General features: G+C 42.3%; 1 protein-coding gene across 2 annotated transcripts in view; it reads left to right on the forward strand.

Moving 5' to 3' along the window:
• The window catches only part of tmtc1 (transmembrane O-mannosyltransferase targeting cadherins 1), a 175,358-nt gene that overhangs the window by 137,375 nt on the left and 19,014 nt on the right, over positions 1-18,969 (forward strand). For both annotated transcript variants that reach the window (XM_073059004.1, XM_073059003.1), the window contains exons 12-15: positions 5,111-5,219; positions 13,982-14,084; positions 15,165-15,300; positions 18,802-18,946. In XM_073059004.1, the coding sequence (XP_072915105.1) occupies positions 5,111-5,219; positions 13,982-14,084; positions 15,165-15,300; positions 18,802-18,946 (493 nt within the window). The remainder of the gene's footprint in view (positions 1-5,110; positions 5,220-13,981; positions 14,085-15,164; positions 15,301-18,801; positions 18,947-18,969) is intronic.

Genomic DNA, 18,969 nt, shown 5'->3' on the forward strand with positions numbered 1-18,969 from the left:
GCCTATCCCAGCATTCCTTTCAGCAGGAAAAGACATTATCAAAACAACAGGGTTTAGCAGGTTGCTGGGCTGGGGGAGAATAGTATGGGTTCCATCGCCTATTCAACACCATATATCTTTGGCACTGGAAAAAGTGAGCTCAACAAGATGCTTTTTTTTGTGAAAGTCAGTCTTCTGAATATGCTTTAAGTCAAACTGAAGTTAAAATTTTGGTCAGCCAGACTAAATAAATATTTGAGAAGTGATTCCAAGTGTAGTTTGATTAGGTCTCTAAGGGCTGTAATTCAGTGTTCTGTTTTCAGCTGCAGTTTCCTCCGTCGTGAATTTGATATGGTTGTTAAAATTAAGAGCAAACATTTACCTAGAAATTGAAGTGGTTAACACTTTACTTTATGTAATAGGAAATCAATCTTTCTTTCCTGGAGCGAAATGCAGTTTCTTGGAACATAAAACATGAACGAGCCCTTCAGCCCACAGTGTTGTGTGAACTAAATAAGTTAATGGCACCTAATCCATTCTGCCTGTACCTAGATCCATATCCCTGCACTCTCTGCATATTCATGTGCCTTTCTAACAGCCTCTTAAACACTTCCATCAGATCAACCTCCATCAGCACCCTTGGCAGTGTGTTCCACTTTCTGCGTAAAACGGAAATTTTAATTGCAACAAATTACAATTAAAGAAAATATCTCCTTTGAACTTCCCTCCTCTCACCTTGAATGCCTGTCATCAAATATTGGAAATAGACGTTGCTGGGAAAAGGTCTGTCCATACTCTCTATGCCTGGTATAACGTTATAAACTGCTAACAAATCTCCCCTCAGCCTCCACTTCTCCAGAGAAAATCCTAGTTTTTCCAACCTCTTCTAATAGCATATGCTTTCTAATCATTTTTATTTCAGGTTACTCCTGAAGTTAAGGCCTTTTCCTCTAGTCCAACACTATTATGTTACCAGTACCGAATCTGTCCACGTCTTTATTCACATGCTGTGATTCAGTGATGTCACCAGCAGCCACATCAGGTTGTTCCGAAACATTCCATTGACTCTGCCTGCCAACATAATCAAAGACCCTTCTACACTGCTTATTCTCTCATCACCCCCCCTTCCATCAGACAGAAGATATAAAAGATGAGAACATGTACCAGTATCTTCATCTTCCCACTTCACAGCTCCACACAATACCATCTGCTGCTGAAGTCTTCATTAATGACTTTGCCTCTTTCAGATTCCACAATTTTAAGATCCTCCTGTGACCCACCCTCCATTATCCATTAGCACCAATTCAGTTTCCTCAAAATTCTTCTGCCTTTTTGCTCATCATTTCGTGGTCCTCACTAACCAATGCTGAGTTGTGGTTGCTCATGTCATCCAGGGTTTAAGTTCTTTCTGCCCTCCTTAACTCAATATTGTTCCAACCATGCGGTTTTCATAATTCCCTCTCACACTTTACTTGTCTGATTCTGCTGTTGGCCAGAAAGAACTACATTCTACAGATCATTTTACAATTGTCTTTGCTTTGTCATGAGGTCGAAGAAATAGAGGCTGCCATTTTGTGAAGCTGCTATGCATCCTACATTTTGTGAACTGAAGTTGTTTGGCTTGTTTAGTGTTTTAAAGGAGAGGCAATGATGCTCCAGGTAATCTGCTGGAGTAGAGATAATTTCCAAATAAGTTGTTTGTTAGGTGTCCTTTGGTTAGATATAATACACAGGTTTGTGAATGGTGGGGTCTGTGTCTGCCCTGAGTGATTTAAGCTGGTTCCTAGTTTGGTAACTGATTGAGAACAAAGAACCAGAAATTACTTGTCATTTTCGGAAGAAGGGCAATAAATGGATGTTGGCTTGCACCAGAGCCAATAAGGAGGTGTTATGGTCAGTCAGGTGAATCATAGCTAATGACACTGAAATGCAACATTTGAATTGATAAGGAATGAATATAAAAGCAGAGGTTTTCAATTGCAAAATAGCAATAACTCTCTAGAGAGCCACCATCGTGGATGTGGAATACCCATTGATATGTGGAGATCAGTGTAGGACATCAAGGAACACATGGCCAGCAGAGCCTCGTTTACTGATATTACCTTCCCTACTCTTTGACTGTTCATGGAGGGCCAGAAAACTCAGTAAGTGTGTTCACAGGTATCCAGTTGTGTAAATTCACTTGCTCTTCCATTAAGACAATAAAGGTACTTGTCGATAATTATACATTCTCTCTGTGCCCCTCTGATCATTATTACTAAGTGGTAGATTCTTGTAACACTGCCCTTTCACGTATCCCCCCTTCCTTTTACCCCACCATCTGCTCAGCGTACATTTGCTCACTCGCACCTGGACACACAATCTACACGCTAGGTGTTACATGAATGGGATATGCTGCATTCCAAACGTAGTGAGGCAAAGGACTTACCCCAAATCCTCCTCCAGCGCTTAGCTGAGATTGAAAGGTGCACTGCTCTTGATGTAAGTTTGTGCTAGCTCTCAGTATAGGCTTTTAGCTAAAATTGGAGACTAGTAAGGGAGCTGAATTAGTAAAGGTGCCACTAGACAGCATAATTAGGGAAGTTTCCACACCCTCTGATGTCCTTTGACCTTGGAGAGGCTGGATACTGACTGTGTTGTGTCAGAGCAACAAAGTATTTTAATCGGCATCAATATTTCTTCCCATTTGTCTTGTTCAGTTTGTGTTGTACCTCCTCACTGCAGAGGACCATCCTATCCTGTTCAATCCTTTTTGCTTTGTTTGTCTTAAACTCAATAGTGCAATCTGGGTCATCCCAAACTTGCCATAATACGCAACCTGTTTCTGATAAGGCTTGCCTAGGGAAGTCTGAACATGAAAATAAGCTGCATTTTAAGCTACTAATATACCATAGGGGTTATCTGCAGCCATCCAAGGATTAGTTCTAAACCCGGAAACAAGGAGTTTGACCTTGTTATGACCCCTTACTGAAAAACAGTGATATGGAATTTTGGTTGGTCATGAAGAGACTATGTACTTCCTTTTGACAGAGAAATGGTCCTCATGAAGGTTGACGGATCTCTGTGTTGAGAGTGAGCCCACTGCTAGTGCCTACTCTTTAGTTCTGGAGAATCACTGGCACCCAACAATCACAGAGACAAAAACTACCTTAAAATGCAGGTCACTGAAACTGTGAAGCTGCAGCTGTACCTGTTGTGCCATTGTGTCACCCTTTGGAGAACTGGAGAATAAAATAAAGAAATTAGAAAAGGTTGTACAGTAAGTTCAGGGTTGAGGTGAGTGAAGTTATACATGCCAGTTCAGGAGCCTGATGGTTGTTGGGTAATAACAGTTCCTGAACCTGGTTGTGTGGGACCCAAGGCTTCTATCCCTCCTGTCTGATAATAGTCGGGAGAAATGAGCTTGGCCTGAATGATGGAGGTCTTTGATGGATAGATGCTGCTTTCCTATGGCAGCCCTCCCTGTAAATGTACTCAATGGTGGGAGGGCTTTGCCTGAGGGGGGACTAGGCTGTAACCACCACTTTCTGTAGTCTTTTCCATTCTGGGATTGGGGTTTCCATACCAGGTGGTGATGCAACCATTGAGGACACTGTGCAGCTATAAAAGTTGGTCTGGGTTTCAGGTGATATGCTGAATTTATGCACACTTCTAAGCGGTTCTCATTAGTGAATCTACTGTGTACAGAACTACTTCATGAATGCCAGTGTTATATCTTGTGCAGTGGGTATTGAAGACAATGTTTTATAGGCAATAGTTGCTTTGTAAAGTGAAAATGGTGTGAACTACCTGAAATAAAAACAGGAAAAGTTTGGGAAAGCTCGCCAATGATTGCTTCTCTTCTACTTGAGCTAGATAGGTATCTTATGGATAGGGGAATCAAGGGATATGGGGACAAGGCAGGAACCAGTTATTGATAGTAGATGATCAGCCATGATCTCAGAATGGCGGTGCAGGCTCAAAGGGCCAAATGGTCTACTTCTGCACCTATTGTCTATTGTCTACTTCTGCCTCAGTAAAGCAAGCAGCTTGACTGAGTTCAATCTCACCCACCTCAAACATTCTCTCTTCTTACCTCCTCCACTGGGTGCAAGATACAAAATCCTCATAGGACACACCACCAGGCTCAAGAACAGCTTCTTCCTTGCTGTAAAAAGACTATTAAGTAGTTCTGTAGTATGATAAGATAGACTTTTGACATCACAATCTACTTCATTATGATCTTGCACTTTATTGTTTACCCATACTGCACTTTCGCCTTATTCCGTATTGTTATTGTTTAACCCTGTTCTACCTCAGTGCACTGTGTAATAATTTGATCTGTCTAACAGTATGCATGACAGGTTTTGCAGTGTACCCTGGTGTATGTGACAATAATGAAACAATACCCATTTTAATATTGTCTTTAATCGGGATTGCTGTTATCCGAAGCAGCCCCTGACCCCATAGAGTTTCATAGGTTGGAGGTCTGGAACTCACTTTACCTATTGGAAATAAATACAAACAGAAGGAAAAAGAAACTATTTTAAATGAGCTAAGTTATTCCCTTTGAGTGAATAGAAAAACTCTCCCAATTTACATGGAGAATGGTAAATGCATGGGACGTGCTGCCAGGGGTGGTTGTAGAGACAGATGCATTAAGAGACTCTTAGATTAAGTACATTGATTAAAGAAAAATGGAGGACTATTTGGGTGCAAAGAGTTAGATTGATTTCAGTGTAGTTTAAATGGTTGGCGCATCATGGGCCAAAAAGCCTGTATTGTGCTGTTCTATACCAAAACTCAGTTTCTGTTCACTGAAACCTCCCATCAATCCTACTCCCACTTCCTTCTTGTCTGACTCTCACCCCTCCACTGCTGCTTTACTTTAAAATCTCTCCCTTTATCTTCCTCCCTTTTTTCCATTCCTCTTTCCCTTTCTCACTCACTATCCATCTCCCATTGACTTTCAAACTGCGGTGCTACAAATGGTCTGGGAGTATAAGAGTTTAACTATTCTTCAAAGCTCAGAGGCAAACCCCAGCCCATGTGTTAGTATTAGCCTGAATTTTGGTGTGCTGCTTATTAGAAAGAGACTCCTGATGATGCTACAGAAAGGCAAACCTCTTACCAAGCATTTCACATCTTGCAGGTCTCAGCAGAAGCTGCCCGAGGCTGAACAATTACTGCGTGACTCCATTAGGTCAGGTCCTCAGTTTGCCGATGCCTACTCCAGCCTTGCAGCTCTGCTGGCCGAACAGGTAAGTCAGTGCAGTTTGTGGAGCTATGGGTTTATTGATCAAATGCTATCTGATTTGTTTATTAATTAGAACTGTGACTAAATCACTGGAGAAACCCGAGAAGTTGTAGGATATGAATGTCTTTATTTATCATGACAAATATTCTCTTGGAGATCTTCTTGCTAGAGTCTCCCAAATTCAAAGTACATCAAGATTTTATACTCTTGAGGACAATGTTAACAGCAGATGATTCAATACAATTTCAAAAGCCACAGTGACATTGCTTACTTCAGTACGTACAAAAAGGCTGGATGAACTCAGCAGGTTGGGCAGCATCCATTGAAAGAAGCAGTCCGACCTGCTGAGTTCATCCAGCTTTGCTGTACGTCTTGATTTGACCACAGCATCTGCAGTGCAGTTTGTGTTTGCTTACTTCAGTATTTGGTGTCTGACAGATCGTTCTTTTGAAGTATGTATTTACAGTGGAAGCACTTTGTAATGGATAAGGCACCTCAAAATGTTTGGATGCCTTTGCTGGGACAAACTACAGTAATTCACATAGACAGTCTAAAAGCTGCTGAGAACAGAGAATTCAGTTGCCCAAGAATTATGTTATGAGGGCTGACTCTGTGACTAAAATATCCCAAATATTGATAGATCAGCTACCCATGACCATGTGACCTTGTTTGATGTGCTAAGTGACAATATCATTCTGGTTTGCAAGTTTCCTTGAACTTTGTTGCAGTGGTGCAAACAACTTAGCTGTAGTTTGCTGGTTTGATGCAGGCCAGTTAACATAACCCCATTGTCTAACATTTGGTTGATGCTTACGAGAACGTCTCACGGTCACTCCACATTAAAAACCTTAGCAGCCTAGCCCCCTGCTTGACCGGCAACCTGCTCTCCATAGTCAGTACTGTAATTCCAAATCTGCCCCTTTAACATCAAACTGATTACTGCTTGTAATTTACAATAAGAATTGAAGACTGGTTCTTGTTTGAAGTAATATATGCTATATTCACATAATTCTGTAACATCAGAGTATTCCCTAACACAGACCACACAAACAACTAGGTGCTATGAAACCCACCTGGCAAAGTTTCTGATTGCCAGCTTAGAGCAGTACCCTTAACGCTGCACTCGATCACACCCAGTGTAACCAGAGTTTCAGAAATCCTTGGGAAATGATGAATTCTATTGAAATTTTAAATCCTTAAAATTGGCACTTGCTTGTCCAATCTGTTAAGGTATTAATTGAAATTCAATGTGCAGAACCTGGAAAACTGAGACAAACACAAGAAATGCTGGAAACACTCAGCAGATCAGGCAGCCTCTGTGGAAACTTTGGTTCCATTTCTCTCACTGCAGATGCTGCCTAACCTGCTGAGTGTATCCATCCCACTTTTATATCCAATTCAAGTTCTGTGTTGAGAGCATCCACACTCTGTGATGTTGAATAATGGGCCAGCTGGAGAGTTTTGCTATTGGTGCTACTAATTTGAGACGGGGATTCATAGAGTATGACAGCACAGAAGCAGGCCCTTTGGTCCATATAGTTTGCACTGAGCTAATGATCTGCCTAGCCCCATCAAACCACACCTGGACCATTGACCTCCACACTCTTCCCATCCAAGTACTTATCAAAGTTCAGCCAAATGGATTTATTGAACCATCCAGAGAGATCCTGTTTACTTCCTCCATCCCCAACCATTCATCCTCTTTCTCCTAACCTCCCAACAAGGACACGTTTATTTTCTGTGATGACCTTATCACCACTAATTGGTCATAATCCATTAAAGAGATGGTCATATATTTTGAACATGCAAGCAATCTTGCTTTTACCTACTTCTAGCTCATGTTATATGCCTTTTCAATGCCCAAGGGTCTTATAGCTGTTGAAACAGATTTTACCAGGTAGGTTCCAGAAAGAATGCAAACTTAGCCGATTAGCTCACTCATCTCTGGAATATAAAAACAAAGTCAAATCTTATGTAAACTTTGCATGTTCTCACTACATGAAAGAGCTTTTAATCTTGAAAACGCAGCAGCTTGTTGATGTTACTGAAATACCTAGCACCAAATGTTTTATTTGTATTTTTGGTCATAAGATCTCTTGTGTTTATCTAGCAATAATTAAGAACAGTTCAGTTTTCTCTGCCTCCGGTAGTTTTATACTTGATACAGAGTTCTACAATATTCTAAAGTAAAACAATTACAAGTTATTCATTAAATATTGCAGGCCTATAGATAAAAGGAGATTATCTTTATGACATTGTTATGATTACTTTGGATGATGGCATTTTATCTTTCTGTTCCACTGGCACTGTTATCTCACTGTCAACCCACTGGGTTCATGTACGTGTCTATTGCTGCAGTACCATTGCTGTACATGGACAGTTAGTTAATAATAGTGCAACTTTATGCTTTGCCTCAATGCAGTACCCAAGCAGCTCTTGTTAAACGACATCCTACAAAATCTCTCTGCAGCATTTGACATGTTTGACCATCCTCCTCCAGCACCACTTCCCTGGGTAGATCTGGTTTCCACCCTGTTTTAGCTGGCAAATCACCCATGATGTCTGCTCCCTATGCTCATAATCTTACCTGTTGACCCAAAAAGGATCATCCCTTTAGATCCCATCCCACTCCATTGTCCTGGTGTGAGTCTAAGTTTCCATGTCTGTGCTGCCATCACCTAAAAGGCATCTGAAGGGTAGTGAAGGCCCAAACGTGCATGGATGAAAAATAGGCATGCAGTAACCTACAAATCTGTGTGCAGAAAATTGAGAAATAAGTTAGCTTTTTATCTTGAAATAGGTTTTATTTTTGCCCTTGGATTGAATGACCTCTTGTGCTGTTTAGATCTGTTTTTTTCAATTTTCTGTGGTGAACCACCTCATTCAACACTGTCAACAAGATGATCCAAAGCTTTCCTGCCCATATTCTTTATAAAATTTAACTTAATATGTTTGTGTTGATATTCTGCGGCCTATCACTTCCCTATTTTATGCCAACTTGTTCATGTCACAGCATTTTGAGATCTCTGCTCTTCTCCAATTCTGTCCTTTCCACTGTTTCTGAAATTCACTTTTGGTGACAATGCCTTCTTGCATCTTGAGTTTGTTTGTCTTGAAACTTTAAGTTTGTTTCTCTCTCCACAGATGCTAGCTGACCTGACAAGTGTTTCCAGTATTGTCTGTTTTTCTTTAATCCATTCCTCCGTAATGCTGATATTTATTTATTTATAGCAACACACACAAAATGCTGCAGGAACTATGCAGGGTAGGCAGCATCTATGGAAATGAATGAGCAGTGGACGTTTTGGGCTGAGGTCCTTCTTCAGGACTTGGGACCTGCTGAGTTCCTCCAGCAATTTGTGTGTGTTGTTTTGGATTTCCAGCATCTGCAGAATTTCTCATTTTTTATTTATTTATGCCCATTTTATTCCATATCCATCCTTTAATCTCTAACTTAATTAGCTTTTTGTATCTAATTCTTTAGTTTTTTTTTGTAATTCTTCATAATTTTTGAAAGTTGTGTTTTGCTGCATGGCGTGCACTGACCAACACATTACAACAAATTCCTGTTATATATGGCAAATAAAGCTGATCATAGTTTGTTGATCATTTTATTTCTTAAAGGCTCTCAGTTGGTGACGGCTTTGGCCAATGCACTATTTTGAATATTGATTGGAGATCATCAAATTATATATCATCTAGGCTTGTCTTACGGATGTGGAGATCCACCCGTCTGTACTGATATCGGCTGTTTTACCTCTGCACATTATGGGATAGCGAGTTGGAAAGGGGTATTTGTAGCTCTGCTTCCTTACTAGTGGATAAACCCAAACTGGAAAATGGCCTTTGAATATCATAATCTTGAGGCATAAATAAGTCAATGGGACATAGATTTAAACTGCACGTTTAGCCCCAGAAGCCCTCATAACCGTGTTGCTTGTGGAAATTAAAGTTTTGACAGCCAGAACTAATGAGGATCTGAAGAGGCTCTGGTTAAGGCTCTGCTGAGAAATATTCTCTTTTCTTATGAGAACTGTGTTGTCATGGAGAGCTGACACCATTCTGTTAAGGAGAGTGCTAAAGCAGGCTTGCATGGAGTTAAAACCGAACACTGCAGCACAGTACAGGCCCTTCTGCCCACGATGTTATGCCAACCTTCTAGCCTATTCTAAGATTAATCTAACCCTCCCCTCCCACATGGCTCTCCATTTTTCTGTCATCCATGTGCCTATCTAAGAGTTTATTAACTAGCCCTAATGTATCTGCTTCTACCACCACCCCTGTCAGGGCATTCCACACACTCACCTGTTTGTGTACAATTGAGTTAATTGGGTAATTCTTCTGCAGGTCAACACTGTTGACCAGAACTGAGTTACATGTAGATTAATTTTATGAGCTTTTTTTAACATTGTAACTATCCTCCACTTAGTGTATTTTTTATTTGGAGAAGTTGCTGTAGTCCTTGTTTCCTCTCTTCTTTAAGCCACAGTTTCTACAAAAACAGATATTATTTGATGTCAGATAGATGGCTTACTCTGAGTCATCTTCTCCACTCTGACACATCAGCTGACACAATATGGTCAATAAATGCTCTGCTATTTATATGTGGAAAGACAGCGGGGGCTTATTTGTTCTGCTCAGATTAGCAGATTTAAAAAAGGTAATCGGCATCATGAGTCATTTTAATTAAAAAAAGATGAAGTGAAGTATTTTTATGCACTGGGTTGTTTTGATGTGGAATACACTTCATGAAAGGAAGCGACAACAGATCCAATCCTCTAGAATTAAGTCCATAAAAGCCAGGAGTAGAATTAGGCCATTTGGCCTATTGAGTCTGATCTGCAGTTCCAATATGGCTGATTTATTATCCCTCTCAACCCCATTCTCCTCCCTTCTCATATCCTTTGAAACCCTTACTAATCAAGAACCTATCATCCTCTGCTTTAAATATACCAAATGACTTGGCCACCACAGCCATCTTTGGCAATGAATTCAAATCCGTCTGGCTGAATCATCACCATCTTCTTATCGCTGTTCAAAAGAGACCTCTTCCCAGTCTGGGGCTGTGCCCTCTGGTCCTAGCTTTCGGTTGACTGAGGCTGTTCAGCTGTGAAATGACTTGTTATAACCTTGAGCAGCATAAAGGTAATGTCTAATGCTGGTTGGGAATGTACCATAAAGATCAGAATCTTCAATTACAGGTCCACAGATCTCTGTGGAACATCTTGGAACAGAGAACACTAGAGCACGTCTTCAGCCCATCGTGTTGCATCCACTTTATAAGCTACTCTAAGATTAATCTAACCCTCTGTACCTACACAGCCCTCCATTTTTTTTTATCATCTAGGTGTCTATCTAAGAGTTTTTAAAATATCCATAATATATCAGCCTCTACCACCACCCCCGGCAGGACATTCCATGTATCCACCCACTGTCTTGGTGATGTGGAGGATCAGAGGAATCTTGGCATCCGAGTCAATAGGACACTCAAAGCTGCTGCGCAGGTTGACTCTGTGGTTAAGGAGGCATAAGGTGCATTGGCCTTCATCAACTGTGGGAATGAGTTCAAGAGCAGAGAGGTAATGTTGCAGCTCTATAGGACCCTGGTCAGACCCCACTTGGAGTACTGTGCTCAGTTCTGGTCGCCTTACTACAGGAACGATGTGGAAACCCTAGAAAGGGTGCAGAGGAGATTTGCAAGGATGTTGCCTGGATTGGGGAGCACATCTTATGAGAATAGGTTGAGTGAACTTGGCCTTTTCTCCTTGGAGTGATGGAGGATGAGAGGTGACCTGATAGAGGTGTATAAGATGATGAGAGGCATTGATCATGTGGACAGTCAGATGCTTTTTCCCAAGGCTGAAATGGCTAACATGAGAGGGCACAGTTTTAAGGTGGTTGGAAGTAGGTACAGAGGAGATGTCAGGGGTAAGTTTTTTATGCAGAGAGTGTTGAGTGTGTGGAATGGGCTGCCAGCGACTGTGGAGGAGGCAGATAAGATAGGGTCTTTTAAGAGACTCCTGGATGGGTACATGGAGCTTAGAAGAATAGAGGGCTATGGGTAACCCTAGGTCATTTCTAAAGTAAGATCATGTTTGGCACAGCATTGTGATCTGAAGGGCCTGTATTGTGCTGTAGGTTTTCTATGTTTCTCTGTGTAAAGAACTTACCTCTTTCATGCACCCTCTACTTTGCTCCAATCACCTTACAATTATACCCCTTAGTATTAACCACATCCAACCTAGGGGAAAAAAATCGCCGCCTATTAATTCTGTCTATGTCTCTTAACATCTTAGACACCTCTATCAAGTCCCCTACCATCCTTCTTCACTCTAACGAGAAATTGCTGTGGCATTTGAGATGTACCTACTTTGTTGATGCTTGTTGGCTGCCAGTGACTAGTGGTGTTCCACAGGGGTTGGGGCTGTTTCTTTTCATATTATACTCTATGTTGATGATTTGGATAATGGCATTGAAAGTGTTGAGGCCAAGTTTGTGGGCAATAGTAAGATAAGTGGAGGTGCAGGTAGTGCTGAGGAAGCAGGAGTGTGTAGAAGGACTTAGATTAAGATTGAGCAAGGAAGTAGTAGATGGAATATAGTTTAGAGAAAAGTATGGAATTGATAGAAGGAATAAAAGTGTTGACTATTTTCTAAATGGGGAGCAACTTCAGATATCAGAAGTGCAAAAAGACTTGGAAGTCATTGTACAGGATTCCCTAAAGTTTATCTTGCAGGTTGAGTTGGTGGCGAGGAAGGTAAATGCAATGTTAGCATTCATTTTCAGAGGACTAGAATACAAAAGCAAGACTGTAATGCTGTGGCTTTATAAGGCATTAGTCAGACTGTACTGGGAGTATTGTGAGCAGTTTTGGGCCCCTTAGAAAGGATGTACTAGCATTGGAGAGGGTCCAGGGTCCAGAGGAGGTTTGTGAGAATGTTCCCTGAAGTGAATGGGTGAATGTGTGAGGAGCATTTGATGGCTCTGGGCCTGTACTCACTGGGGTTTAGAAGAATGAGGGGGGAGCCTCATTGAAACCTATCGAATATTGAAAGGCCTAGATAGAATGGATGTGGAGAGGATGTTTTCTGTAGTGGGGGAGTCACACATCAGAGGGCACCGCTTCAGCATAGAAGCAGGCTGTAATTACACTGAGGCTAGGAAGCTTAAGGTGGGGGTGATCTTCACTTCTCTGGGTAAAAGAGAACACTGAGATGGCTGTGGTCACAGCTCCCAGACTAGAATTCGAGTGCTCACTCTTTAAGTAGCATGGCTTTAGGGCAATTAGGGTTGTTACAATCTTGGAGTTTGATATTAAGGGAAAAAATCTTGTATTTCAGATTAGTGAGATGGAAAATCTGACTGGTGAGGCATTTTGTATGTTGCATTGTGATTGACATTACTTTTGTAAGTTTGACATCAGTCAAAGAGTGCAAGGGCAAATCTCACTCAGAGTTTTCAAATGGGCTACGATGCTCTGAATTGGTCAGAGCATTGTCCTGGAATGGCTGTGTTGACTTCCAGTTACTCAGAACTGTCTTGTTTTGCAGCTGTGCAGTTACTTGGCGTTGAAGGCAGGGACAGTCTGAGACCATGTGACAAAGCTCCAATTATTAGCCAACCAGAGGAAGACACCTTTGTTGAAGAGAAAAGCCCAGCCAATTCCTCATGATTGTGCAGGACCCTTAATTTTATAGAATATACGTGCATTATCAGGCAAACATTAACAACAAGCCAAAGTAGAAATCAGATAATTGCCAAAAGTGGTCTGTTTTCAGAGCTAAATTAGACAGGAAGTTGAAACAATTGAGAGCAAATTCTCAATGCAAGGAAGTTGAAGACCAGTACTGGTATGAAGGAACTGAGAGATACACAAGGCTAGAACTGGAAGATTGCATTAGTTTCTGTCCTGAATGGCTTTATAATCCCCCAGCATACCTGTTCCTCCAATAGTGGCCTCTTGAGTAGTCATGTTCTGCCACTGAAAGTCATCCCTTTCCCACCAAGGCCAGAATTTCTTGAATATTTAATCCCCTCTAATCTCTGTTAAAAATTATCCTGGACAGGCTCTGCAAATGGAAGTGTTTGATTCCTTCTTCAAATGTGGAATCACGAAGTCAAATAGCACAGAAAAACCCCCTTTGACGCTTCATCTTTTTTTTCCAGTCCTGATGAAGGGTCTTGGCCAGAAACATCAACTGCATTCTTTTCCATAGATGCTGCCTGACCTACTGAGTTCCTCCAGCATTTTGTGTGTGTTTCTTGGATTTCCAGCATCTGCAGATTTTCTCTTGTTCATGACAGAAAAAAACCCTTTGAGTTTGACTATCAATGACTCTGTTACTGTAAGCCAATGATCCAGTTAAATCTCCCCTCAGATTCTGCCACTCACCTACACAACTGACCTACCAACGTGTGTATCTGTTGGGATGCAAGAGGAACCTGGAGCACCCAGAGGAAGCCCATACAGTCACAGAGAGAGCATGTACCATAAACTCCACACAGCAGCAGAAGCTGGACCACTGGAGCTATGAGACAGCAGCTCCACCATATGCTCCACTGTCCTACCATACTGCACCACTCAACTGCTTCCTATTTTCTTTGATTGGAAGCCTAGAGCAATCTTAGAAGGATCATCATTATTTTATAACTGGTTGAGCAGCTAAAAGATGAAGTTTAAATCGTGTTTTGTCATAAGTTAATAAATAATCATAACTTTACTGTTCTCTATCACCCTTTCTGCCCCTCTCCTGCCCTCCTCTGAAGGATCGATTTGAAGAAGCTGATGAGATGTATGCAAGAGGAATTGAAAACTGCCCTGAGAACTCAGACCTACACAACAACTATGGGGTCTTCTTGGTCGATAGAGGTAAGTAAAGTCATTTTTATCTGCTGGCATATAATCAGTGGGACAGTTTTACCTCCTTGTCTGAAAATTCGAGGGTTGTTTCTCCGTAGACCTAAGGTAATACTACTGGTGCTATTCCGGGGGTGTTATTTTATTGAGCTATTCTACTATTAGTAGTTTTGCAGCATAAACTATCTACCACCAGGGGTAGATGTCCAGGGATGTCAGTCCATTGCTGAGTCTACTCGTGAGAGTGTTACCTCAGAGGGGCTACTACATAGACCTTATTTATTGTTAGGGTGTTACTCCTCAAGTCACCCTTCTTTGGGAGCGGAGTGCTGATGGGTTTCTGAAAGTCTCTCTGTGCACTAACACAGTGCTGCCTCACCAGCTGACCTTGCTCTGCCAAATGGAAATGTTTCAGGCCAATGACTTTCCTTCTGCCTTGACAAAAGGTTGTTGACCCGAAGCATTAACTCTTGTTCCTCTCTCCACAAATGCTTATTGAACTGCTGGATTGTTGATATTATTTTGCATATCATTGAAGTTCTGGGGACATTGACTCTTTTATACAGAGCTTTTGCACCTAAGAGACTTCTGTTCCGTTGGCTTTAGCTAGACCTTGAGCCTGTGTCATAGTGGCATGCCACCAATACAGGCCTTTGGGCCTAGTGAGTCTGGACTAACTAACAACTACTCTATTCGTACATTAATCCTTTAAAAAAAATTTCCACACACACTCATTAACATTCCTCAGGTTTTAACACTCACCTACATGTTAAGAGTAATTTACACTGGCCAGTTAATCTGCCAACCTGTCTTTAGGGTGTGGGTCATAGGGAGGATGAGCAAACATAGGGAGAATGAGAAAACTCCACATAGTCAGTACCCAAGGGCAGAATTGAATCCAGGTCACTGAAACTGTGAGACAGCGATTTCACCGCCCCAAGTCTATGGTCCAAGCCTGATGCAAGTATTAGTATTATTCAGGTGATCCAAGGCCGCGCAAACAGCCAATGAGGTCACATCTGCTGTAGACTTATTGGATTTCAAACTACTGGCTCTTATCTGCTGACAATTGAAATTTATTGGATTTTGCAGGAGATGGGAACAGGGCTTCTAGTCATTACTTGCATGCCATTCGGCTAAATCCCAAACACTATGTTGCCATGTTGAATCTCGGCCGACTGCTGCGCTCAGCCAACAACAACAAAGAAGCCGAAACCTGGTATAAACGGTAAGTTAAAGACACGAGATTCTGCAGGTGCTGGAAATCTAGAGCAATGCGCAAAGTACAGGAGGAACTGAGCAAGTCAAGCAGCATCTATTGAGGAAAATAAACAGTCAAAATTTTAAGCCAAGATTCTTCATTAGGATTGGAAAGGAAGGGGGAAGAAGCCAGAATAAGAAAGTGGGGGGAGGGGATGGAGTACAAGCTAAATGGTGATAGGTGAAGCCAGGGAAGAAGGGCTGAAGCAAGAAGCTGGGAGGAGATACGTGGAACAGGTAAAGGTCTGAAGAAGAAGGAATCTGATAGGAGAAGTCACAGGGCCATGGAAGAAAGGGGAAGGAGGAGGAGAACCAGTGGGCAGGTGAGGAGAAGAGAAAGGGTGAAAAGGTAATCATAATGGGGAATGTGAGGAGAGAGGAGGAGGGCATAATTATTGCAAGTTAGAGGAATCAAGGCTATCCATGGAATATGAAAGGCAAACATGAGGAAATCTGCAGATACTGGAAATTCAAGCAACACACACAAAATGCTGGTGGAACGCAGCAGGCCAGGCAGCACCTATAGCGAGAAGCGCTGTCAACGTTTCGGGCCGAGACCCTTTGTCAGGACTAACTGAAAGGAATGATAGTAAGAGATTTGAAAGTAGGAGGGGGAGGGGAAAATGCGAAATGATAGCAGAAGACCAGAGGGGTTGAGGTGAAGCTAAGAGCTGGAAAGGTGATTGACAAAAGGGATACAGAGCTGGAGAAGGGAAAGGATCATGGGATGGGAGGCCTAGGGAGAAAGAAAGGGGGAGGGGAGCACCACAGGGAGATAGAGAACAGGCAGAGTGATGGGCAGAAAGAGAGAAAAAAAATGAGGGGGAAGAAAGCTAAATATATCAAGGAGTTGGTAAGAAGGGGAGGAGGGGCATTAACGGAAGTTAGAGAAGTCAGTGTTCATGCCATCAGGTTGGAGGCTACCCAGCCGGTATATAAGGTGTTGTTCCTCCAACCTGAGTGTGGCTTCATTTTGACGGTAGAGGAGGCCATGGATAGACATATCAGAATGGGAATGGGACGTGGAATTAAAATTTGTGGCCACTGGGAGATCCTGCTTTCTCTGGTGGGCAGTGACTACAAACTATTCCACACCATGGTTCCAGAGGAGGTGGGGGAATCAACTACAACTACTACTTTGAGTTATTTAGACGGACTCTCCAACAGCAAGGCGTGGAAGGACGCAGTCATAATGCAGCAGATGGGATTAGTGCAGATTGGCGTAAAAGGTCAAAATGGTGGACCAGATTCTGTGCTGCACAGAAGAGCAGTCAGGTAACATTGGATTTCCTGCAGACAACATACTTTCAACATGTGGATAAATTCTCCAGTTAGCTATACCTAGAGGTGATGCTTTCTGCAAAGTTATCGTCTTTAGTTGGCAATCTCCAGAGTCCAGTAAGTATTTATTAATCTCCCAGTCACTGCTATGAACAGCCCAGGAGAAAAGTTGTAGCAGGATTCATTGTTTAACCACTTACTTTTGGCCAGAATTTGTATTTTGTTTTTAAGTGGGTGCGTCAATGATATATTTCACTGTTTTAAATGCTTCTTGGCGCAGTTAATGGAAGGTGGATACATGGGAAGGAAGGAAATGAGAAAGTTCTGATTTTTAAAAAAAACATAGCAGGTCACCAAAGAGTTCGAAGGAAAAATAGTTTATTGTATAATGATTGAAAGGGTTGCTATCATATTAAACTCATTCAAGAGTTACACTATGAAATGGAAACCATGCTGTTGAAAGAAAAATATGCAGGTTAAAAGTAAGATCACTGATGCTGTAAGTGTTTTTTTAAAGAGGGAAATGCTCGAAATACTTGGCAGGTCATGCAGCCTTTTGAAGAGAAAATAGTTCACAGTTTGGATGGCACACAAACAAGCAGAGATACATCCTATCTCCCATCTGAAAGGTGGTTATTAATAGCACACGAATGGTACTTTCAGTACACTCTTACAATATATTACAGCAAGGAAAGTGGCTATTTGATCCATCAGATCCATGTCAGCTTTTAACAGACAATGCCATCGATTTCCCTGCACCTTATTGCAGCCTGGCAAATTATTTTATCCCACGTGCCCATCAACATCTAGAACATAAAACAGTACAGCACAGGATGGGCCCCTCAGCTCATGATGTAGGGCGGAACACCTAACCCTTCCCTCCCATACTGCCCATAACTCTCCAATTTTCTTTCATCATTGTGCTTTTCAAACTGTCACATATCCCTAACGTGCCAGTCTCTACCACCACCCTGGCAATGTGTTCCACGTGCACACTGCTCTTTGTGTGTAAAAAAAATAAACTACTGCTGACATCTACTCTAAACTTTCCTCCAATCACCATAATAGTCTTTTGGTTTTAGTCATTTTCACCCTGGGAAAAAGGTGCTGGCTCTCCACTCTATCTATGCCTTTATCATCTTATACACCTCGATCAAGTTGTCTCTCATCCTCCTCTTCTCCAAAGGGAAAAGCCCTGACCCAGGTAACCTTTCCTCTTGAGGCTTGTGCTTGTTTTGTGTCTTACCTGTGCAAATTTACGGGGGTAATCCTACCAGTACGTCTTTGGATCTGGGAGGAAAGCGGAGCTGCTGGAGGAAATGCATGCGATCACAGGGAGAACATGCAGACACTGTCTAAGCAGCATCCGAGCTGGATCCCGGGAGCAGTGAGGCAGCAGCACTAACTGCTGCACTACCGGGCTGTTGAACGCACAGATTCAGACAGGAAAAATATCTTTACATTCTAAGTGGCGCCATCATTTTTGGTCCCCTCAGTGGTGGGGTGGGGTGGGGGGTGGGGGGGGGGGGGGGGTGTGTGTGTGTGTGTGTGTGTGTGTGTGTGTGTGTGTGTGTGTGTGTGTGTGTGTGTGTGTGTGTGTGTGTGTGTGTGTGTGTGTGTGTGTGTGTGTGTGTGTGTGTGTGTGTGTGTAAAAGTAAGTAACGGGGCTTGTGTAGCTGTTATTGCTAGTTCTGTTTTGTTGTATTCCGTGTTGGTGTGCAGGGCATTGTGGGCATGCTGGGTTGGCACAGGAATGTGCGTCGACGCTGAGTCTACCCCCAGCACATCCATTTCCAGCATCTGCAGATTCACTCGTGCACCCCTGGGTGTGTTGGTTGTTAATGCCAATGATATCTTTCATAGTTTGTTTCAATGTAAATGTTGATAAATGAATCGTGAGTCTGGTTGTCCACTCTGCTTGTCTGGCCAATGCCTCTGACTTGTGTTTTTGCTCCTGTGTATGTGATGTGCAAAGCACTGGTGAGTTTGACTGCAACCCAGAGCCATGCAGGTTGATCGGTTAGTTGGCTACTATCAGTTGGTCATTGAGTGGAAGAAACTTGGTTGATGGGGAATATTGGAGAGATAAGGTTTGGATGCTTGATGGTTGGCACAGACTCAGCAGAGTGAAGGGCTTATTCCTGTTTTGTTAAAGTCCATATTGAAGAGATACTGTTGTTGTTTACAGAGCACTTGACGTTACTAGGACTGTGGATGCTCTCTCCCCTCTGGGGGCTCTGTACTACAACACAGGGAGGTATGAAGAGGCCTTGCAGATCTACAAAGAGGCTATCATAATGCAGCCCCAAAACAGTGAGCTACAACTGGCAGTGGTATGTATAATGCTAGAGAAAGC

This window comes from Hemitrygon akajei, chromosome 10 (assembly GCF_048418815.1).
Source record: "Hemitrygon akajei chromosome 10, sHemAka1.3, whole genome shotgun sequence".
Taxonomy (NCBI): Eukaryota; Metazoa; Chordata; class Chondrichthyes; order Myliobatiformes; family Dasyatidae; genus Hemitrygon; species Hemitrygon akajei.